The sequence below is a fragment of the Manis pentadactyla genome, chromosome 1 (assembly GCF_030020395.1).
Source record: "Manis pentadactyla isolate mManPen7 chromosome 1, mManPen7.hap1, whole genome shotgun sequence".
NCBI classification, from domain to species: Eukaryota; Metazoa; Chordata; class Mammalia; order Pholidota; family Manidae; genus Manis; species Manis pentadactyla.
The window spans coordinates 151,256,427-151,280,846 of record NC_080019.1 but is presented as its reverse complement, the minus strand read 5'-3'; the positions used below and the strand labels follow the sequence as shown (position 1 = coordinate 151,280,846).

The following is a 24,420-nucleotide window of genomic DNA, read 5'->3' as shown; positions in this document are numbered from 1 at the left end:
GGGCCAAATGACAAATCTCAGTAAAATCTTTAGCATATTTCCCCCACACAGAAAAGGTACGAGAAACTTTAGCTTAACACTCCTGTACTCTGAGGGAAATGACATACATCAAAGCACAGAGAAGGAAAATGTATGTTCTGGAAGAAGTTTCCAGTGTGATTACCCTACAGAGTGTGTGGAGGAATACAATGTGAGACGATGGGAAGAGGCTGGCTGGGATTTAGTAACAGGGATACTGAGAAGGGATTATCCTGCAAAGGAAAGTGGTATATACGATTGGAACTATCTCAGTGAACTTGATACTTTTCTCTGATGTTTTTATACAAGGGAGCTGTTCAGAGGGGGTGCCACCAGCAGATCTTCGAAGGAGCTAGAGCTTATACTGGCTCTTGAAGAGTCCATGAGGCTGTAGAGAAGTGAGCACAGAGGAGGGACTGAGCACAGCCTTCATAAGAAGCTGCCAGCCTAAGTGTAGTTGCCGATTTATACAGGTGAAGTAAAATAAATCAACTTGGACACAAGGGAGCCAGACCAAGGAGAGCCTAGGGAGATAGTGAGACACACTACAGTGCACAGCATGCCCAGAAACACAGAAGAGACAATTTCGACAGTCACGTAGATGAGAGGGCATAAGGTCTTTGAAGTTTCCTCTTTTCTTTCTCACTCTGTGACTCATTCACTCTCTTCTTTATAGTTTATACTTTTTTTTTTACAACAGAATTTGAAAGGGTCTTTTTTCACATTTAAATTCAGAAGATCTAATGTTGCCTTTTACTCTGCCAATGCATTCAATCTTAAAAATAACAATGATAAAAAATTTTAAGCTCTAAAATTAACTAATGTGCATGTGCCTAGAGATCGTTTGGTTTTAAGGATTCAAATACTAACACTTAATTTTGACAAACAGAATTATACATGTGACATGTAACAAAATCTATTTAGAATGCCCAGTGATATCCCTGGGCACATTTTCTCTTCCTTAAAGAACTGAGGATTACCAGAAGTCAAACAAAGCTGAATTCATGGAGCAAAGGAAAGATAACATTTTGAAATTTCAGTTAGATGGTTTATCTGTGCTACAGACATTTTGCCATTTGCTTTCCTGTTCCCAGAACCAAATCACTTAAAGTATAAAAATGGCACTAAAAAAGAAAGTATTTTCCATCATGAAAACTTTGCAGCTGTTTAGAAATATAAGGCACAGATACATGCCATCTTACCAAGTCTCTAACTTAAATTAAAATACAGACATGATCAAAAACAGCAGGTTTGATGACAGTCGTGAACAAGAAGTCTATTTATTGTGTTTTACTTCAACCACGGTTAAAATGAAACATCCCACAGTTGTCTCATCTTAAGTGATTGTTCACTATTTTCCAGAGAGGAGATCATTGAGAATATTTTAATAGAATTTCTTAAAATAGTGATGTATTGGAAAGTGATCATGTTTTTAGGAAGGATATAGCCAACTGGTGTTTAAGCCTGGATAGAGAATCTTTTCATGTGCTGTTTTGGACTCAGATATAAATGCTCTTGAAGAGATCCCTGTAGTGTGTTGTCAAATGTAGAGCATGGTTACATGTTCAAGCAAATGATTCCCAGAATGATTTTCCAGTCAAGTGCTCTCCCTTTGCTTTTACTGTGTAAATCTTATCAAAATGCTGTTCAAAAACCCACACCAAAAGGAAAAATGTTTGAAAAATGTATGGTAAATTATTTTAATGAAAACATAATTTTGAATTCTACTCTTTTGCTAATATTTTTTTGTAATTTCTGCACCTTGTCAAACACACACACACACACACACACACACACACACACACATTATCATTGGAATGATAACTTCAAACTTTTCATTGTAACAATTCTTGAAGCTCAAAGGCTGATCCAATAATTTTTGCACTGTTTTTAAGTTTGCACTAGTTCTTAACCAATTATGGCTCTTACTTCACTGTGTTACTTTGGGAAAGTATATTGGCCACATTTCACGATAGTCACCTGGGCAAGGACAAAACTCTCTTTCTGTACTATTGCTAGCTTTGGAAAACTTGCTAGCTTTTTAACTTGTTTGCCATTTCGGTTTTTAACCTAAGTTTTCCTCTGGCTCCTAACTATATCAAAGCTTGAGTTCCTGCCCTTATGGGAAAACATGAGGTAGGGGGGCAGTTTGATTGTTTCTCTCATTTTATTTCTTAACATATTATTCTGGACACATGAAATGTAAATAAGTGACATTTAGTCAGCTCAACAATCAAACCAGTTTGCAAAGTTAAATGTTTCCTTAAGTTATCCAGCAGTTTCCACTGATCAATTTTTTGTGAACTAGTTCTTTTCTTAATGGCTGGGCTCAATTCCAGATCACTGTTTATTTAGTGAGTTCATATGCTTAAAAGTAAATATATTTATTTAAATTACAGAACTCTTAATTCATATTTTCCTATATGATACCCACACAACTCATTCTAAATGAATAACTGGGGCCAATAGCAATTGTTGCTACTGTTGCAGAAAATAAATCAGAGTAAGAAGAATTTTATAGACTTGTTTCCTTTTCCATGACTGATAAACAATATCAAGTCAATCTGGCTTTAAATGAAAGAAAGTAAGGCAACAATGTACCCACTCAATTTGAAACTAAACTACAGAAGAGATTCCAAGCTAGCAAAATCATAGTGTTTGAGGAAGGGTGAATGTATGTATTATCACAAACTCTTTGTATTAGACATTGTAGTTGCAAATTCTTTATATTCAATACTGGTAAAATAAATTAAAGTAGTAGTTCTTATCCTGTCCTTGGCCATAAATAGAATTAGTGTCTCCAAACTATAATTCCAACTCGTAAGCCTATGAACATCTGGTTATAAAGCCTTAAAATAATGAACATAGGCCACATGAGCCTTTACTCAATGCAGAAAGCAATTCTTTCTTAGGTGTTATCTTGGAAAATGTGCAGAGCAGGCATTCAATGAATGCTCACTGACTTGAATTGAATTCCCTTTCTCCTAAATACATGCTACTCTTTTTTTCCCTTGGGACACTTTTCCCTCCCTGCCTTCTATAACTAGCAAACTTCTCAGTTGAATGTCCTGGTCCAATGAGAACTTGTTGGTGGAATAGTTGGGAATCTTGTAGGCCAGGATGGTCACGCCATCTGCTGTGATCCTTCGATTGTGTAATTATCCTGACTTAGACAGGGATGTTCAGAGGAGTAAGTGCCCTCCTCTTTCATCTCTGCATTCCCACAGTTTAAAGCAGGAGTTTGATTGTCAACCTCTCCTGTTTACAACATCTGTTTCCTACAGGAATATGTAGATTTGTTCAGAGAGAATATGACTAGTTGTTTTATGAACTTAGAGTAGTAAATTTTACTGAAGATACCTGACAATTTTGGAGCATTTAAATACAGCTCATTTTAAGAAAATAATATGTTGTCTTTAGTTTTTTAGAATATATGTAAATACTAAGAATAAGCCAATATATACCATGATGACAGCTTTAAAAATATTGTATTTTATGATGACCTTTCTCCTTAACGTTATTTAATAATGCTGTTAATTTCATAACAATAGTAAATATAAGACTCACCAGGCATCATTTTTTTACAGTACCTACAAAATTATGAAAATATAGGATGTTGTGTGGATGAACTATTTTAGAATTTGAAGAAAGCTATAAAGATTTTCATTTGGTTCCATAAGCAATGTGCATCCCATATCAACTGTTTCAATATTAATGTTAGGTTATATACCAACTTAAAAATATCACCAATAACTTAATAAATAATTTTAACCTATGAGCATGAATATTACTCCATTCTTTTTGAGGATGAGGCTAAGTAAAATATATAACTAATTTCCCTGCTAGGTGGATACAACTATGTATTTGTTTACTCCACTGATGTCTTAATAAAATCAAAATACCAAAAATAAAGTGGCCATGCTTAAAATTTAGAGCATTGGGATGGGGAGGGGGGAGGAAATTATATACTTCAACTGTTATGTCAGAAGCTAATGAGAATAAAATTTTAACAGGAATAAAAGGCATACACTTGCTGCCTTATGTTGGTGATAACCCCCAATTCAATATTCTAAGAAGCCTGATGGCAGAAGCCTAATTTGTTGCATATTTCCTCACAAATGTCAGTGCATTTTCTATTTCCTCATGCAACTTACAATCCAGTATGGTTAGGAGAAATTACAAGCAATTGACAGAGATGCTTGATCCCCACTCCCATTCTGTGCACATTCTTAATAAATGTTGGGTAATTTTAAAATAAGGTGTTTCTACAGTAGCAACATTAAGATTTAGACCGGATTAATTCCTTGTCATGGAGGCTGTGCTGGGCACTGCAGGATGTTTACTGACAGCCCTGGCCTGTGTCCACCAAGAACATTAGCATCCACCAGTTGTGAAGCCAGAAATGTCTCCAGACAATGATATATCCCTTGGGAAGCAGAATCATCCTCACTGGAGAGCTGCTGTTTTATATGGTGTGTGACAAACCTTGGTCAGCAAGGGAAAACAATTCAAACGAGCTCCTGGGTTTTTCTGGGATTTTATGCAAACTTAGTAGAATTTTTTCTCCCCACCATTCACACACTTTCCTTGGATATTTTATTCTTGTTCTAGACTAGAAAAGTAAGAGCCAATTTCATCAGAGCTAAGCTTCTGATACCTGGGTTTTGGTAAATACAACAACATTCTTTTGAGATTTTTCCCTCGATTTTTTAGTGTTTTATTTTACTTTTTCCTTTGTTTTTCTTTCTTTTTCGATAAGGGGATAACTTCATATTGTTAGTGAAACTTACATTAAGCACCAATTTCTTTGTCAGAGAGAGACATTAATCCCTTTTTCCTACTAAAATGATTTTAGTAAGAAATAAGTTGTGACTGTAAGAGCAATCTATGGCCACAAAAACATAAATATTACTGGCATAATGAGATATTGGATGCCAGTCCTAGAGGGCCTGATCTGGTTCTGAAATATGGGTGAAAGAAGAAGCTGGGGCCCATAAATTTTAATTTAGTCACACTTCACGATAAGGCTCTCTGCCTTCAAGCTGAGCATCTGCAGATCTGAGACTATCAAAATAAAATAAATTGAATATGCAAGAGTCTGACTCACTAAATTTTCTACAAGTAATCCATTGAAGAATTCATTCATACTTCTGTTCCTGACTGGACCACAAAAATTTGTCTTTCTCTCCTTTCCACCACCTCAAGAAATTCAGGCTCATATTGCTTGACATTTTTCTGTTCTTTTCTGGCTTCAGAAATTATTTTCTCAGTATATATATATATATGGCCCATTTTAAAATTGTAGATGCTTTTCAAGTTACTGTCAAACACATCCTTCAGTGGTCTATCCAAAAATTTGCATTTGATGAGGGAAAACAGTGTCATAATTTGGCACAGTCTTTTCTGGCCACAGCAAAACCTTTCTATTATTAATAAACTAAAACTTTGAAATCAGTTGACAATTTGAAGTTTGGTTGGCAAAATGCTACTAGGTATTCAGAGTATTGTAAAGCATAGCTAGTTAGTATAAAAATAATTTATGAAGGTATGTCTTCTACAATATATAACATATTTTGAAATGAAGCATTCATTTAAGGTGGTCTTTATGTCCACATGTAAGCTCCCGAGATATTTATGAACCTGAGAAAAGTTTCCAATTGCCTGGAGCAAGCCCAGAATCACAGCATATGGAGTGTGTCTAAAACCTCAATTGCAGAGGGACTGCCAGTCCAAACATAACAGATCAGAAGTTAATGCTTGCTCCCCATATTTGCAGTGCCAAACCTAGAGCCAGTTTCTCCCAGGACTGATGTGTCACTTATGTATAGCTCAGTAATTAAGAGTACAAGGGGATTATGGTCACTTGTTCCATTGGGATTCTTAAATTCAGTTAAAATCGGGAGTCTTGGTTTCTGATTTAAGTTTTGCCTTCTATTTAATTTCAGCCAAGTTTCTTAACCTCTCTGTGCAGATATCTTCTCATTCATAAAAGGAGGATCATGGGGAATATAAAACTTGAATTTATCTTAAATTTTATCTAACAGCTGTGCTGATTTGTGAACCTTAGCTCTTTCAACTTTCAAATTTCTATCTTAACCCAACATGAATATCAAGGATGCTGGACATTTTCAATGTTCATTACTTTGGACCCTTATTCAAGATCATCCTAACTTTGGACTAAACTGCATATCTATTAGGTATCATGTCTAGGTTTACTTCTATAGAGTTCTTAGAGAAAAGTTAAAGGAGAAGAATAAGATGGTACAAGTAAAAATATTAGGGCTTCTCTGGGCAGAGGAATTACATAAATGCTAAACGCTAATGCAGGATAAATTGAAGTAGTCCAAAACCTATTTCACTTTACCCAGAGACAGCAATTAGAGTAGGAAGCGCACAGTAAACCTGTTCTTGAAAGATCCTGCTATTGAGTTCTCTAAGCTTAATGAATTCAGACAGTTCAAATGAGACATTTGGCTAAAAGCCTGACTTTTTCAGGCGCTTAACTGGAGTCAGCTCATTCGCTATGGGTTGTGGGGTTTCAAGCCTTGTTCTAAAGAAAAGGAGTGTTAATTGCTGAAATCTCTGGACATTGAAGGATAATATCTCATATCTACCCAAATTTTTCTCTAGTTATATATAAAAATCTCTCCCTGCTGATTTAGGAAAGCTTTGCTGATCTACAGTTCACACTGGCTGCTTCTGAGCTCTGTCAGGTCATACCTAGAGTAACAAAGGACTTTGGAGAGTTTATCTTAGTAAAACCTAAGTAATTGAGTGTTTAACCTGGAGGCAAATATTGGCTTCTCAGGTTAGAAGGGGAACTATAGAGATAAATCATTTGACTCGAGGATTTATCATCTATCTATTGTCAGAAACTAAACTTCACTCACTGTAGGCAACAGGAGACAATAAGGTGGAGGCAGTCCAAGGAGACTCCCAGGGGAAGCATCTGTTCTAATCCCCGGTAGTTCAAACCTAAAAGCCACTGAGAGAATTGTTCCAGCAGATGTTAATTGCCACAAGAGATCACAGACAAATGATCTCTTAGGTTTGCAAAAAACTATCCCTTGAACTTTTGAAATTTTTCAACAGTATGTGAAAAACTTAATAACTTCTTAAAATATAGGAAAGCCTTTACTTTGAATTCTAACTAAATCTATGGCTATTTAGGTATTGAATTATGTGTAAGCAACTTTTCTGTTGTTTTTGCACTCAAATAATACAATATAGAAATTAGGTCATCTGAAGTATAATGTTTGTCGTCAACAAATACAACGCAAAAATCTAGGGATAAGGCTAAAGATAGATCCTATGAGGCGTGCAGCCCTTTTCAAGGCTTAGTGAGGTTCAAAATGTTTAATTTTGTGTTTTATATAGACTGAATTCATAATTGTTTTTAAGGTTAGAGAAACTCATTCAGAAAGTCTGAATTTTTTGCAAAATTTCCAAAGAAGCAAATTTATTAGTCAGAAAGATCTATTTAATATGGCAGGAATACTACGTATTAGCAATAAAAATAATACAAATATAAATGATATTAGATTTTTTCTATTAATTAACCCTCAAAAAAGTACAAAACTCAAGTAAACTGAGGACTGAAAAATAGAGATGAAATGACACATTGAAAATCTCATAAATACCAGCTGAGACAAATCTGACTAGACATGATGGCAATGGTTCTCTTGTATGTATATGTTTAGTAAATAACTGCTTGAAATATAGGGCAATTTATTTATCTCTGGGTCCTCAGGTCTTAGAGCAGTGCCTAGTATACTGTAGGCACTGAATGTTTGTTGAGTGAATGAATGAATGATGCATTTTAGAGTAAATAGTTTCCTGCTAGAGACTGTGTGTAATACAATTACACACAATCTTTCACTCCTATGTTCCACTCCAGAATTATAGTTGTGGTTTGTCTTCATATAAATCTGGATAGATTATTTTCACTTGTTAAAATATTTGTCCTACCCATCTCTCTGAAATGGGTGGCTAGAAACTACTATATCCCTAATTAAATTCTGATGCAACATTGACAACTGAAATTACTAAATCTTCTGTAGTTCTCCAATTTTTAAATATGTGGCTTTACTTTGTGAAGCACATAAGGCATATTCATATTGATCCTAAGAGAGTAGGGCATAAGTTTGTGATTGATGTTATTTATTTTGATTCAGATCTTAAAATGCATTACTACAAGAAGGCCACTGATTACATATTTACTTATTTTTTCATTCATGTGTAAATGACATATGACATGCATTACTTATCAAAAAATATAATTGCTTTTTTTTGTATCACAACAGTTTTAGATATGCATAGTTTTTAGTCCTTGAGAGTCCTACAGAACAAAGGCTCACGTTTTCTATTATTTATGTTCTTAGAATGGTATTATCCTGCACAGGCATACTTAACCACATGGCTTTTAAGCACTTGAATTAACTATTTTTTTTCTCTTGCAAATGAAATTAGATAAGACAAAGCTGTAATAGAATATTTTTGCATCAACCTGGCAGAATCACAGAGCTAAACAATAAAAAAAAATATGTAACATAAGATTTCTTTCTCCTGTTACTTAATACACAGTGCCTCTGATAACTTTTTATTTGGTTTTATCTTATAAAAATTAAACAGATGTTAACTGGCCATAGGGCAATGTGACAAAAAGTAGAATCTTCTCATCCAATATAAAAATCCAAGTGGTAATACTTAGTATGCATCTTCAGAACAGAAATTAAAAAAAAATTTCTGATAATGAAGAACATAACCATGAACAAATCAACTGGTTTTCTTAAATTTCTCAAATCAGTTTATGTGGTAATTATGTCCCTAAAATGAATCTGGGGGCTTGAAAACTGGACTCACTTTATGTGCTGCTACATATAAATTAGTAAAAATCTGTATATTCTCTAACTTGATTGTGTAGAGAAAATTGAGCACTATATGTTGGAATTTTGGATCCCATCTGCTTCACATATGAATATAAGAATGTTCATATTCATAGATGCATGCATGCACATATAAAAACTATTCAATGGCAGACAGTTCTCCTGAGTAATACTATGGTTCTGTTAAAATAAAATAAAATAAAAAATTAGTTCAGAAAAAAATCGAAAATATGCCATAATTATACTTTGAAATTCACATGATGGGAAAGCAAAGACAGGGAATTCTGTTTTGTTTGTTTCCCTCAACAACAAAAATTCTCTGGTGGTTTAAATTTGCAAAGCTAATGCTCCAATCATAACCATCCCAAATAAAATCCAGGGCCTTTCAAGATGATTTTTAGCTTTTTGGAAACAGCTGCAGTTATGCTTTTAAGGTCTTTCTGCAAAATATGTTACATTACATAATTTTATATTATTTATTAACTACTTAAATATTTATTTAGTTGTTGAGGTATTTTTTTCTGATAAAAAATCTATAAGTGTCATTTAAATATTTCTGGGTGTGCTTAAGAGATTTTCAGGAGGTCTGAAAGATTGAACTGTTTTCTTAAGAATACTAAAGCACTATACCTTTCTCAATCTCAATATCCCATAAATGTACAGTGGAATTTTCAAAGGTAACACATAAAAAATACTGTAAAATGGAAAGTGTCAATGCTTGGGATTTCTGCATAACTCAGTAATGAGAAGTGAGAAATAACTAAAAACGAATATTGAAAGATATTCTGATTTCCTACCCAATATTTTTATGAAAAAGAAAACGCAGAAAGTGTATATTATTATCTTAGTTGACCCTTTCCTTTCAGGCATCCTATTGAGCCCATAAAGGATGGGAAACCCATGATACTCTTAGTCAGTATCAGAAGTAGCACAGGAAAAATGTCTGATAAATTGTTTTAAGGTTAAGGCTAAGAATTTCCCTCAATTGTTCATATGTTACCTCCAGTTTAAGAAATTTAAAATACAAAATTAGGTGATGTGATTACTATTCTACTCTTCTACCCTGCCTGTGGACTACAGAATGTTTTAAAAATGAGAGCAGAAGACACGCTACATCCATTCAGTGTTACTGAATCAAATGCCTCTCATGATTCCTTAGTGCAATTAGCCTCTAACTAAAGGCAAGAACTTACAAAGGAGCAATCGGCAAAGGTTTAATGCAGGGAGACACTGAATGCTAATTTCTGAATTGGAGTGAGGCTAGGTAAAATGTGTTAAGTGCGACTAAACTAATATGATTAGCTTTTTAGAGCAGATTAACCAGAATGGGTTTATCCAAAAAGAATGCCTTGGCACATTGTTTGAAATGCAGAACTCCTTTTTTTTTAAATAACCATAATCATAGCATGCTAAATCAAATAAATAAGTTGAATAATGCTGCTTTAAGGTAAAATATACAATCTACTTATTTATTAACTAACTATAAGCTTACTGAGACCAAAGATTTTTATCTCAATCAAGTCTGTTTCCCAAACTACTATACACTTAAACAATTTTAAGTGATGGCATCATTCAAACAATCTAGTTTTAAAGATAATTTCAAAATAAGAATTTCCAAACCATTTGTGCAACAGCAGTGTTCTTTCATAAGAACAAATTCCCAAGACAACTTATTATGACAACATTCACTCGTTTGTTTAAGAAACAGAACAGCAGTCCTATTGCTTTGTAACCATACCTCATATTGTTAGGTAAATTATAAAATTATTGTACCAAACAAGGCTTATTATGGGAGATTAAGTTGAAGATTTCTAAATTATTCTAGAAATGCAGATACAAATTACAGCTTCTCAAAAGGAAGTCAGGACACACTTAGATTTTTGAAGAGTTCTAAGGATGAATACTGAAGAATTCTAAGCAGCTATTTTTTGGTAATGAATGAACACATTTGGTTTGTGTGGCTTTAATAATCTTCTGAGAATGAAACAGAAATACAAAGAGCCTGTTGCATTTCTTTTTCACAAACACTAAAGAGCATCTGACACAACATCTTCTACTAAGGTTCAAGAAATGGTCTTCTGGGCCCTGTGGTCTTGACAAAGTAAGAGTGCAAATGACGCTCTGAAAGTTAACCCTACACATTCTCCAAAGAGCAGATGATCTAGATTTGATGAATCTTCCAAGTTCCTATAAGATAAATCATTCCCTCACATATCCTAGAAATCAAAACTAGTATTAGGGACAAGGATACTCTTGTTTAAAAATGGGATAATAGCACAGAGATTAAAACCAGACAGAACTACCAGAAATTTAATATTTCAAATAAAGGCCTTTTTGCCTAATACTTTATAGTAAAACTGGAAATAATTCCTTGATAGGGTGATTGTAACAAGGACAATGCCCGCAAGGAACATACTTTCAGGGAGTAAGTTAAAAGCTCACAGAGTAGCAGAAGGTCATGAAGAACAGCCTCAGGATGCAGAGCAGCAGTACATAGAATGAAAACACTCCTTGAAACAGTAAATATATTATCATTTATTGTGTCTCCTGGGTTGATAACTTAGTCATTAAAATGATGCTTTGCTGCAGAATGTTGACTAATTTTTCTGAAGATCAGAGAAGGAGCATTAAAAAGCACTACTTCAATATTTACCCATGTTTTGCTATTTCATCACATTTTCAGAACTGTGTTGTCATAGTCACTGTTACAGATTTAACTCAACTAGATGCTAGCTGTAAAATTTTCTTTTATTTCTTTTGTTTCTAATGAACTGTGTTCTGAAGAACAACATCATTTTCATGCAGGGCACATTTTTTTTTAATACTTAGATTTATAAACAAGTGAATCCATGACAGAGTCTAATTGAAAATGGGCAATGCAAACAGGGGCATAATGTATAAAGCCATGAGGAGGATTTGGACTCCTAAATAAACACATCTAGGAACATCTCTGGGACATTGTGCTTCTGAATGTCTATGGTTTTAATACTGTGGCTTTATTTGCTTATGAAACTCAGTCTGACATATTGGGCTCTTTTTCAGAACGTGCTATTGAGGCCATGTGACAGTCTTAGTGGAACTGTCGAGATTGATAATGTCAAAAAATAATGATTTTTTTTTAAATGACCTTCTAGAATTAAACAAAAAGAAAACTGCAAAAACTGACTTTTAAAAAACTGCCCATTCTCTTGGCTGGTGTGATAGTATGGACAAATAGGCTACTTTATATGTTACCATTCAGAGTAAGAATCAATCACAGACCATATAGAAAAGAACCAGGTGATTTGTACATCAAAATGCTCATATATTTGCACACATTTTGGTTCAGCAATTTTAATTCTAGAAACCTATCCTCAGGATAATCCTGAAAAGATATGAACTATAATCAGGATGTACATCAAAGTATTGTTAATAAATAACATCATAACTTTGGAATTCTGCCCAATTAACAGTGTGTATGGATAAACTATGTACATGGACAAAATGGAGTACTATGATTATTTGATGATACTATAAAATTAATATTTAACCACTTAGAAAACTCTACATTTTATATCTTAAGTTTAAAAAGTTTAAAAATCTTTAAGTTTGAAAAGATTACAAGGCAACATTGAACTTAAATTTAAAGAAGAAAATACTGGATTTATTGATAAGTGGATGTCATTTTATTTGTCAATATATATAGTATGACCCCACTCTTTGTAACTATATGCACACTTGGTAAATTTTTACATATTAAAAAGCATAGAAACATACTTTGGAAGGATAAAATTAAAATGTTAAAGTTGGTTATTTTAGGTAGTATCATCAGTAATGACTGTTATATTTTTATTTTAAAAATTGTATTTCATAAAAAAATTCTAAAGAAAGATATTTCAAAGAAATATACCAATAAATATATGAAGAAATAATCAAATGCATTTTGAATCAAAGTGACACAAATTAAAACAATTAGATACAATTTCTTACAACCAGTAAGTAAATACTAAAAATAATGAAAATATCTAGTTTTATCAGTAATACACTGAACTATGCTTTGAAAACAAGAATAGACTCTTCGACACAGAAAATCAACTTTTAGAAATGTATCATAGGGAAATCATCAGACTCAAGCAGTTATGAAGGGCAAATGGGTCACTTACACATTTGTATGAAATACTGAAAAACTAGATGTAATAATAATTTTCCCACTAATTAGGGGTTGGTTAAAAAATGGTAAAACCAAGAAACAACTTAAACATTATTTATTGACAGTGAAATATATTCAAGAGGTATATTGCTAAGGAGGAAAACAGGTTGTACAATGATATTATGAATAATCCTATTCAAATTATGTATCGTTGCGTATGTGTGTATGCAGGTATGCAGAAAAAAATCTGAAAGAACTGACTCATAAAGTTATGTTCTCTGTGGGTGGTATAACTATGGAGGATTTTTTCCGTTGTATTACTTTATTTTGAAATTTTTATAATGTGATGTGTCATTTATGTAAACATTAATTTTAAGATGCTTTAAAATTACATCTAGTTGGTTGGGAATACTGAGAATTTATCTAGTCTGCTTACTAAAAGTTGCTCAACCATGGTGAAAACATGGGTAAATATAAAAATACCAAGTCTTCAGGCATGTGAGAACCTTGCTACCTTTTGGGAGGAAGCTTTACACCCATGAATGGAATGTCAGAATTAAAATCATCACCCACCTCATGAACAGTGACCATCTGTTTTCCCAGAATAAGTAACAATATTTTAATGTTAAAGGATACGTTTCCTTTGGGGGAAGATAAAACTGACAAAGTGTTGTGGGGTATGATTTATATTTATTTGCAAGACTACATAATACAAGGTGGAAAACAAAGATAAAAGGGGTGGGGGACCCCAAGTCACTCACTCTTGTGGTGTAAGCAGCTTCTGGGTCATCCTCTAGAACTCGTGAAAGTCCAAAATCGGAAACCTTACACACCAGGTTACTGTTGACGAGGATGTTTCGTGCAGCGAGATCTCGATGCACATAGCCCATATCTGAGAGGTACTTCATGCCAGATGCTATCCCTCGAAGCATCCCGACTAGCTGGATGACGGTAAACTGGGCATCATGTTTCTGAGAAGTATTTCAAATGTAACATTAAATTGGGTTGCTATTTCTGAAATGATTAAAATCTCACATACTGAATTGTAACAGACTTGGTTATAAAAATTTTTAGTTTTAAGCACTCCAGCTTAACAAAATATGTGAACAGATGGATATAAGGCTAAAACAAAACAGCATAGTCATTGGATTACTAAATACTTTGCAACAAGAAGTACCCTGCTAATCTTTGACTTTAGTTTCAAAACCAGAACTTTCCTAGTTGTTATGTAACACACAAACTCCTGCTCAGAAATGGGAAGCTCAAGAACAATAAAATGAAATGATCATGTGCTTATTTTAGGTTTCTATTTGTTTGACTGAATGCTTGTTCTTCTTTTTAGCTGTCCAGGTATTTTATTAGTTGCTTCAAATAAGGTGGATGTTAAATTTTTAACCATCATAAATAATTTAAAATTAGTCAAAAATATTTACTGAACATTTAGAGTTAAAGGTCATGAAATAGAAAGCAAGAGAAGACAAAGAGTCCTAGATTTAGAAAAGCTTCTAACCTACTTGAATTAAAATACAAATATATGGTTAATACTCTAGATAGGAATGGATTGATAGATACACACATACATACATGCATATAGATACATAGATAAATATAGAGTTCCAGATCTAGTTATATCTACAAAACAATATTTTAAAAAATATTTTTAAGGTGGTTTTAATTACCTGATTTGGAAAATGTTTTTTGAAATATGCTGTAAAAAATAATTGCTAATCAATTTTGTTTGGCTTGTGAGTATTAAAGAATACAATTTCTCATTTATAGAAAAATTAGAATTTATCTCCAGGACAATGAATGATTCTATCCTGGTCTATCTCTATCATCTATTTATCCATATGCACATAGTGCTGAAAGCACCTCCAGGACAGGGTCTATGTCTTTTTTTATCCTTTGCAGTGACTGGTGATTGGCAGTGTCTTGTACGCTATGAAGTTTGCATTTCTCTGAACATAATATTTGTTGAAGTAATTAAAAAATAAGGCTTATAAATTTAAAGTTACCATATTATATATTATATAAATATGATTATATTATATCTTATATCATACAAAATGATGTATCTCTGAAATGAGAATACTTGGAATGGTAGCACTACATCAGAGAAAGATGGTCTTTTATCTTCTAGCAGTCTGAGGTTACTTTACAAAGAAAAGGGATTATTTCTGTCTTAATCAATTTATTATTATGCCTTACTTTAGGCATCTTTATTATTATTTTAATCAATATGAATCTTTACAATGCAAAAAGGCTGAAGAAGATTGCATAAGTTTGTTTTAAAAAGTAAAAGATGCAGTTTTACAGTCTTCCTCTTGCCTTTTAGTCCCAGCAAATTTCAGTTCCACATTACACCTTGATTATCTAATTGCTTGGCAAAATATTAGAGATTGTCTCAACATTTTCAGCAACTTATCCATGTTTATGTATATATATGTGCATAGACAAAGAAATTATGTATGCATATAAAAACTTCTACTTACACGTAAGAAACTGTCCAAGGAACCATTTTCCATGTATTCTGTGACAATCATAACTGGTTTACCTAGATATATGGGAAATAATAAATAAACAATCAACAGAGTTCAACATGCAATGAACATGTATATTACATGAATGCCTGATGTGTCTCATGAATTAAAAAATGTAAAGGCTTTCCCAGTCTTCTCAATTTGGCAAAGTTGCAATTAAAAAAACAACAACTAGATTTTAATAAAAAAATGAAACGAAAAAAAAAAGAAGAAGACTGGATTTCAGAACCAGGGCAGATAATCTAGGATATTTAAATTGGCTTATTTGGCATGGGTTTCCATGAATACAAAACATGCCCCTTTCCTCCCTTTAATTACATCTTAGCTGTTAGCTGTTCTACAAAATCAAATATTTCTTCAGTCTACCACCAAACAGAGCCAGGGATTACACAATATTTATACTATCTACAAGTATTTATGTAGCTATGTGCTAGAAGTGTTCTCTTTTCTGGTTGGCCAAAAGCAAGTAAATAAACGTCCCTAACTTCAGGGATCCTACAAGAGAATTGTACAAAACAATTAAGACTAATAGTTACAACCTTTTAAAATTTGTATTTAATTAGCACATTACAAATTATAAAATCCATGCTGTGTTTAAAAGGAAAATACAATTTAAATTGCTGTTGGTAATAACTCATAATAGCCATTTTGGAAACATGTGCCCTAAATTGCCATTAAACTTTTTAATGAGCATTTAAATGTACTTACATAGGGCTTATTATGTGGAAGATGCTGATTTAATTATTTTTATATATAACAAATTTTAATTATTATCATTTTCATTTTAAACATGGGAAAACTGTGATATATAGAGGGTAAATAACTTAATGTCACAGCTAATAAGTTATAAAACCAAAGTTGCAACCTGAACATAACATGCTGTTAATTTTGAAAATTTATACTGAGAGAAACAATTGGAAAATGTTAAGGCACTAGACACAAAGGTGATAAGTATGCTGATATATACATCTACAAAAAAACAATAAATGTTCAACTATAGGTAACGACTTAGGCAATTGTTGTGTGTCAATTCTATGGATTATTCTGAATTAAAAGATAATTCTGAGAACTGTACCACTTTACACAATTGTTAGAGTATAATATTATGTGAACAAAGCTGTAAATATAACTCTATATATGTTATGATAACAACTAGGAAAATAAGTAATGCAAAACAAATATTCCAAAAAGAGAAAGAAATATCGGAAATGATATGGGAAATGGTATTTCTGATACACAGGAATCATTAGTAATTTTTTTCATAATTAGAATTACACATCCTACTAGGACTTGACATATATTCATTAATCACTTCTTTACACCATCCCTATGCTTAACTAATATGTATTATTCCCATTTTACTGTTTCCTCAACTGAAAGCAGTGTGCATTGAAGAAAGCTTCTGAAGTCACTCAGTTAGCTAGTACTCAGGCAGATCCTCAATATGGTTTTCTCTGGTTTCAAAACCTGCACATATTTCCACACTGAAATTTTCTTCCTTTATTGTTACTATAATATTATCTTAATTATAAGTCCAGCATATTACCGAAGGAAGGAAAATCACTTCTTTCTACATTTAAAGTACTGAGTTAAGGTTTGAAGACCTTCACCAAATAACAGATTTTAGCAAACATCCATTGAAATTTTCCTCAGATGTCCTTTCTGTGTCTTGAAGGTTGGGTTTGCCATTTTGATGTAAGAAAATAGTTTTCTTTGCTTGCTTTTTCCTTTCATAGATGAAAACTTTTATTTCATACTGGTTTCACATTATGGCTTAATACTGTGAAAGCTACACTTACATTTATTACTTGAATGTATCCTAAGATGTGTATCTTATTTATTATGAGGTGAAAAAAATTATTTAAGTGCATACAATTTTTCAGATAATTTTTATGTAAGTAATAATCACCTGATGCATCAATCTATCTTCCATTAAGGCTCTGATTTAGTTATATATTGTTGGTGACACATCATACATATCTAGTTAATTTGGTAATGTCTGAAGTTATTTTGGGCAAAACTTTGAGCCTCCAGAACTTGCTTCTTCAAAATTCTAATTAAGATTTGATTTGACAATATTCAGGAAGAAAGGGAAGCTTCCATATATTCTTGGAAATTCCTATTTCTCATAAACTGGTAAATCCAATGCCTAAAGACTGGTCCCAGGGCCCGACCTGAAATCAAATGAATAGACGAGTGAATGAATGAAATCCTACATATGCATGTTCTCCATAAGTCACTGTGTCTATGTTCTTGACTTATTACAATTCTAGGAAGAATATGCTAGCAAAATTCAATGCATACCTTGAAGGCAGTCACAGATTTTTGCCTCATATGGCCAATTCTCTGTTACAGTGGCCAGTTACTGTGTTTGTGTACTACCCAGACCTTTGCTTATCACTCTTTCCCTTTTGGCTCCCAGCCTGATGACCATTTCATTTCTTGTTAGCATGTCTAATGGAATGTTTGGCTAGGGAAATTAAAGTAGCTGAAAAATCAAACCAGTCAATTAAGCCAAAGCCCCATGACCATTCAGAAATCAGATCAGGCTGCATTCAGCTCTAAAATTTAGGTATTTGTAAACACATCAGTTAATATGGGCATGTCTGAAAATGTGCTTTGCATTAAGTTCAAAGATTCAGCAAACTCAAATGTACAGACAAAGAGTAAACAGAATCACAAATATTCTACCACGAAAGCCTTAGTTTCTAAGTTGCATTTTCAAAGTTTCTATTCCACCTTGTTTCCCCTGTGGGTTTGATTATGACAGATACGGTAAAAAGAAAAGAGACTTAGCAATAGTAGTGAGAATTAGTTCTAACTAATTAATGTATTAAATGTAGTTGGAAATTATTTATAAACTACCAGCCCATCTGCACACAATGTAGTGTATTTCTATCCAAGCTTGCATGCTCTTTCATGTGCATTTTGATTTAGAAATTACATTATCAGTTTCTTCAAGAGCCTGTATCATTCACTGCCCTCAGAGATCCTAAAAAACATCTGAGTATACTTACTAAATTCAATGAAATTATTATGGAATGACTAGCTAAAATGAAACTCCACCAAAAATGAGCAAAACAAAATTTGTAGTGGAATTCTGTTTTTGTTCTTAAATTGATTTATGAGTATAGATAAAATCATGATCTTTCATAATTAAAGGGTTAAAAGAAGCAAATCAGTCTGTTACAATCAGTTCATTTCCCCAGCTATTCCCAGTGGCTCAGATATTACTCATCATTTAACCACATTTGATGACAGAAGCAATGTCAGTTCAAAACTTCTAAGAATTCCAGGTTAAACTTACTTATTTCACCACAACTTTCTTAATCACATTTTCTATAAAAAGAAGAGCAGGATAATATAATGAATACAAAGCCAGAAATAGAATATTTTTATTGATTATGAAATAAATGTTGGCCTTACATTAAGATATTTTGATTCAAACTTAAGAAGTATTTATCAATGATTAAAACATTACAAATTATTGAAATTTAATTCATTTCCAAAAGAAATGCTGTTAACTCTTATCAACAGTCATTGTGTCTTACATACTCTGTCTTATTTTCAAAAGATTTGAACACACTGTAATACATGAGTGTGGTTTACAAAATCAAAATCTTTGACCTTAGCAGCCAGCACTCAGTATCATGTAATCAGAGTCAGGGTGGAAACAAAACAACATAAACAAAAGGAAAATTGAAGAAAATTGACAAAATATGTCTCACTATCCCCAGGAAAGTCTTGAATCACCTTTGATTGGAAAGAAAATGCCTTGGTTATAGATTTTCATATACTATACCTAACTGATAGAAATATTGTAGCAAACTAAATTAAAGTACTTTTCTGTGGGTTTCCCACTAAATCATGTAAAAATACAGGACAATCTTTTCCAAATATCATTTTAATCAAGTCATTATTCATGTTAAGAATACCCCTATTATATCCTGGTCTATGAGTTAATGACATCTGGGCCAACTCCATTTTGCCTGTAGTTCTAAATCCAGCACCTAGCAGAGTGCTGGTTACATCATATTGTGTCTATGATTTCAGTCTGGCTAAGGATAATCTCTCTCTTCAAAAGCAGAAAGAAACACTTTCTCCATCTCTTCCTTAACCTACCGTACTCCATCGATCTGAATACATCAAATGCTTTATATACAGCTGACTTTAATGTTTTATATTTATCTGTGCCTAATTTGAAAGAAAATTTAATACCTTGAAAGGCAGAAATTACTTTTTTACTCCCATTTATTCCATTCAGTGCTGATTCATATAACAAGTGCAATAATAAACATGCTAATCTGAATGTGCTCAGTTTGATTTTTACAAGGACAACTTATATTTTTCCTTTTTAAGCTTTCTACCTTTTATTTTGTCTAATTGCAAAAATTAAGACCTGAGGTATAATAATGAATTGAAGGGCTCATAGCAGGCTTCTTGTTCTACTTTAAAAGAATGGTTTTAATGTTTCACTATTGAATATGATGTTTGCAAGCTTATTTTGTTTGTTTTGGGTGTGTTTACATATATTTATTGGACACATATTTTTTGTGTATGATGTGCTAAAATTTTTTTGAGTTAAAATGTTTATTTTCTGCACTATTGAAATTCATTTTTCTATTAATTATTGTTGTGAATTTCTTGAATGAGTTAAACCAACAGCATTCTTGAAATAAACTACACTTGGGCATGATATAGTACCTTTTAAAATATACTTCTAGCTATGGCTTCATAATTATTTCAGTGTTATTGGATTTTTATTTATGCATTACACTGACCTACAATTTTCCTTTCTGATAATATTCTTGTATGGTGTGGCATCATGATATCACTAGCCTCAAGTTAGGGGTGTTCCTTTTTTCTCTCTTTTTACAAAAGTTCGTGTACAACCAGAATTACTCAGACAGTTGTTAAACAAGTATATAATTATATTTGTTCTTGCTTTGGGAGAGTTATTGTATATTTAAACTAGTACTCATTAAAAGGCAGTGTCTGTGTGCATGCATGTCATATTCTAACAAATTTTTTAAGTTGAATTTAATCTTCCAAAAATAGTCAAAGCCCATCCTACCTAAATGATTGGGATAAATATACAACACATTCTTTTGTAATTCTAATGTGGCCAATTCAACCAAGAGACATAAGTGGATAATGTGAAAAAATAAGGAAACTTCTTGAAACATGGAAAAATAGCATTGCCTGCCTTATTTTTTTCTCCGATACACTGAGTAAAGATTTTCTTAGTTTTGTTGATCTTGGCACTTAGGTAGAGATATTCTCAACTCATTTATCAAATTATAGTCATGAATGTATGATAACTTGTGTCATCAGAGTTTCCAAAATGTGTTATTCTAATGTACTGTTCCTGTAAGTTATTATTAAGATAAACATATGACATAGAGTGTAGTACCCTTGAGACAAGTGCAGAAGGAAACTTTTATAGAAAAGCAAACAGGAATCAGCAAGAATTTGGCATTGTCACTAGAGAATGACGTCTTATTCCAGCAGTTTCCATATCATATGTGTAGAATATAGTAAGGTGCAAATGAATGGCTAAGATTTTGGTATAAAATGGATGCTCATACCAATATAGAAGTGTTTTAGTTATGAGAAATTGTCTGAATGTTCTGCTCTTGGCAATCCTGATTAATGCAAGGTTATCATTAAGTTGCATTATTTTATTTTAATTTTCAGAAAATAACCCCACCCCAAATAACAACAAAAAACACACCAATCTCATCCAATATAATTCCTTCTACTTCAGTAAAAATGGCCAATGGAGGTCTTCTCAGAGTCTGAACATCATTTGACTAACGGTGTGATGGTAGAAATATCAAACATTTGCTAAAAACAAGTTCCATCTTTTTGAACTTCAACTAAAATTGATAACACATGTTAGTACCAAGTTCTGAGCAGAGACTGTGCCCCCAGCTTTCTGATACTTTGAAGATCAGAGACTGTCTCACCTTCTCTTGTTTAAGACCATAAGACTCAAAACAAACCATTAAAATTGTTTATGGCTCAATTCAAATAAATGAAAATATGACTGAATAATGGGCTTTCACTAAATTACATGAAAAATTATACATTATAATAGGCCTAGTGTTTCAACCCACATAATTAATAGCAATAATAAAAAGAATTCCTGTTGAGCAAAAAAAAAAGGAATTATTCTCAAGAATTTTCTTCTATACTCAAAGATTAACTGATAACATCTTTTCAAACACACCAGAAGTGCTAATTTAGATTTTCATAGTTCTATTCCACTTAGTAATGTAATTACTATGTAATCTTATTTGATGTCTAAAGTATCTGGAAATAGCAAAGTAGAAACTGCTGATTTCATGTTACAAGTGAAGAAAGTTAGTTTCTTTGAGTGGTTTGATTTGCCAGAGGTATCACACCAGGAGGGTTGGATCAGAACTTGGACTCTGATCCTCTGATTCTTAATCTAGATACTGATATGCTTGCTGCTTTTCTTTAAATACGGCACTATTTTTTAAATTATAAACTGCATCACTTCAGAGGTGTGTGTGTATGTGTGTTTTCTGAACTTTTCAGGTAGATTGTTTCAGTAGTCATACAGTCTCAGGAAAAAGAGGAAATAATTGAAGTGGATTGAATAATTTACGATGACAAAATTACCTTATTTACATGTTAAATATAACATACTAACTTTATTCTAAGGAATTTCTATTTCCACTCAGATATTATAAGGTGCTAGATGTAGAGATTTTAAATGTTCCACTAAAGGAGCTCAGAATCTAATTCTATGTCTGTTACTCTATCATGTTTGCACTATATGAGATGACTGGGATTTATATAGTCATATTTGACAGCCTCTTACATGCTTATTTGACCAGGAAGATATATCAAATTTAGAATTTTCACCTTAAGAATAAGGCAGTTACAATCCATATTAGAATGTTACAGAATTAGGCTTGAATGAGATGTTTCATGTATAATACCTGCAATTTTTTTTTTTAAGAGCTGCAATTTTTAAGGTCAATTTTTTTTCTTAGTGTGTTTTTTCTACATTTAGGTCTTGGGCATTGTTTTGTGGATGTCTTTGCCAGGTGACCATATCCATATTTTATTATATCATTTTTATACCTAAAGAAAACCTGCCACAATAATTAAGTTTTAATGTTACTTATCACTCAATAACTGAATTTATAGGAAACAGCTAGGTTATGTTCAGTATAGTAGGTTTTTGTATTCAATAAAACAAAAAGTCAATGCACAATTGATTAAATATGAAAGCCTATAAACAAGCTAAATTTAAACCTAATATTTACTTCAACAGTCACTATTAACCTAATTTTTTCTTAGTTGTAGGAGTTGGAGAAGTTAGTTGATAATTCTGCCCATGTTAAAATGTAATCATTTTCTCCCTCACTCCCTGAGTGATGTACGCTAATATGTAATTGCACTTTTTTGGAAAATGCACTCAATTTAATGAACCAACACTGAAGAAAGACCTACTGGTAGAAGACTACCAGTAGAAGAACTAAATTTTCCTTAAATGATCAAACCATTTTTTTATTCCTTGATATTGATAAATTAAGTACCTGCTATGATCCAGGTTCTATTTTAGTTACTGATTTATCAAATAACATAGGTTCTTGCTCTCTATGTTTTAGGTGTTAAGGGTTATTCATTATCTCCAGAAAACTTCTGAAGCTTGAGGGATGCTATGATCAAATTATTAAGGAATATGACAATTCAAGATATAAAAGAGGAAGTAGAATACAAAGACAAAAAGTAGAAACCCATTTTTGTCCAGAGTTGGGGATAGAGGTGAAGCCAACAGACCATGTTCCTGATGCCATCTCTAGCACCTAATTAGACAAGCTATTTGCTTTTTACATTTATTGTTTGATCAATTGTACACTAGAATTTTCATATCTAATTCATAGGATAGTGGTAAGAATGAAATAATGTTCATGGCACAATGCCAAGCACATACTAGTCAACTCATAAATAAAAACTTGTGAAAATTTAATTAAAAAACAAATGGCTACATAAAGGACAAATGAGCTTCTTTTCCCAGTAGGGTCTAATATCTGATGGACAACCATGTGGTGTGATGATATGGAAGAGAATAAATGGCTAATTGACTATTAAAACCTTAGTGAGACAGGATTCTAAACTTCTATGGATATTAAGTAGTATGGTCTTGCCCTAAAGGAACAAAGGTTCATACATTTTCCCAATCCTTACTACTATTAAGTATTTTCATTATTAATTAAAAAAATCTGTAGATGCTTTTCATCAGAAAATATTTCAGTGTTACTACTAGTATGGCCTAATTTTTATGAGTACAGAGGGAAAAAGTGCTTCTTACAAGACTTAATAAAGGCTTACAGTTTATGGTTAAGCTCCACATTGTTAAATTCTTAATCTCATTTATTACATTTGAAAACTCTAATGGAAATCAAAGTATATTTCAATTATACCATGCTCTTGTGAGGAAGGAATTGGCTTTTTAATCACACTAAAAAGGGAATACATATTAGTGCCATTTGAACAGTGCCTCATGTAATGTTAAAGAAAAATATCATTGTGAAAAACATAATGTGTAATGTCTGTTGGTAACCATAGAACATGTAAATGTGATGCCAATGAATTATCCCCTAAAGGATGCCAAATTCTCTGCCATATGTTGTCTTTCACTCTAAAGGGCTTGCTGCCAATTTAGCTTATTCATCCTGTGCTCCAAAATCTTGAGGAAAAAAAAATCCCAGAGCAGTCTCAAGAGGTTTTTATTGGGATTGGAGCCAAAAATCACGTATCTGCCTCATGGGATCCCTTCTGAGCTTGGCTGGAGAAACTATCATGGAAA

General features: G+C 32.6%; 1 protein-coding gene and 1 long non-coding RNA gene across 6 annotated transcripts in view; one reads left to right on the top strand and one right to left on the bottom strand.

Annotated features, from left to right (window-relative positions):
* The window catches only part of EPHA3 (EPH receptor A3), a 376,254-nt gene that overhangs the window by 25,215 nt on the left and 326,619 nt on the right, over window positions 1–24,420 (bottom strand). For all 5 annotated transcript variants that reach the window (XM_057501930.1, XM_036898999.2, XM_036899008.2 and 2 more), the window contains 2 exons: window positions 15,525–15,586; window positions 13,794–14,003 (listed from right to left, as the gene is read on the bottom strand). In XM_057501930.1, the coding sequence (XP_057357913.1) occupies window positions 13,794–14,003; window positions 15,525–15,586 (272 nt within the window). The remainder of the gene's footprint in view (window positions 1–13,793; window positions 14,004–15,524; window positions 15,587–24,420) is intronic.
* LOC130683674 (uncharacterized) overlaps window positions 1–24,420 on the top strand; it is a 208,986-nt gene that overhangs the window by 178,993 nt on the left and 5,573 nt on the right. The window lies entirely within an intron of this gene.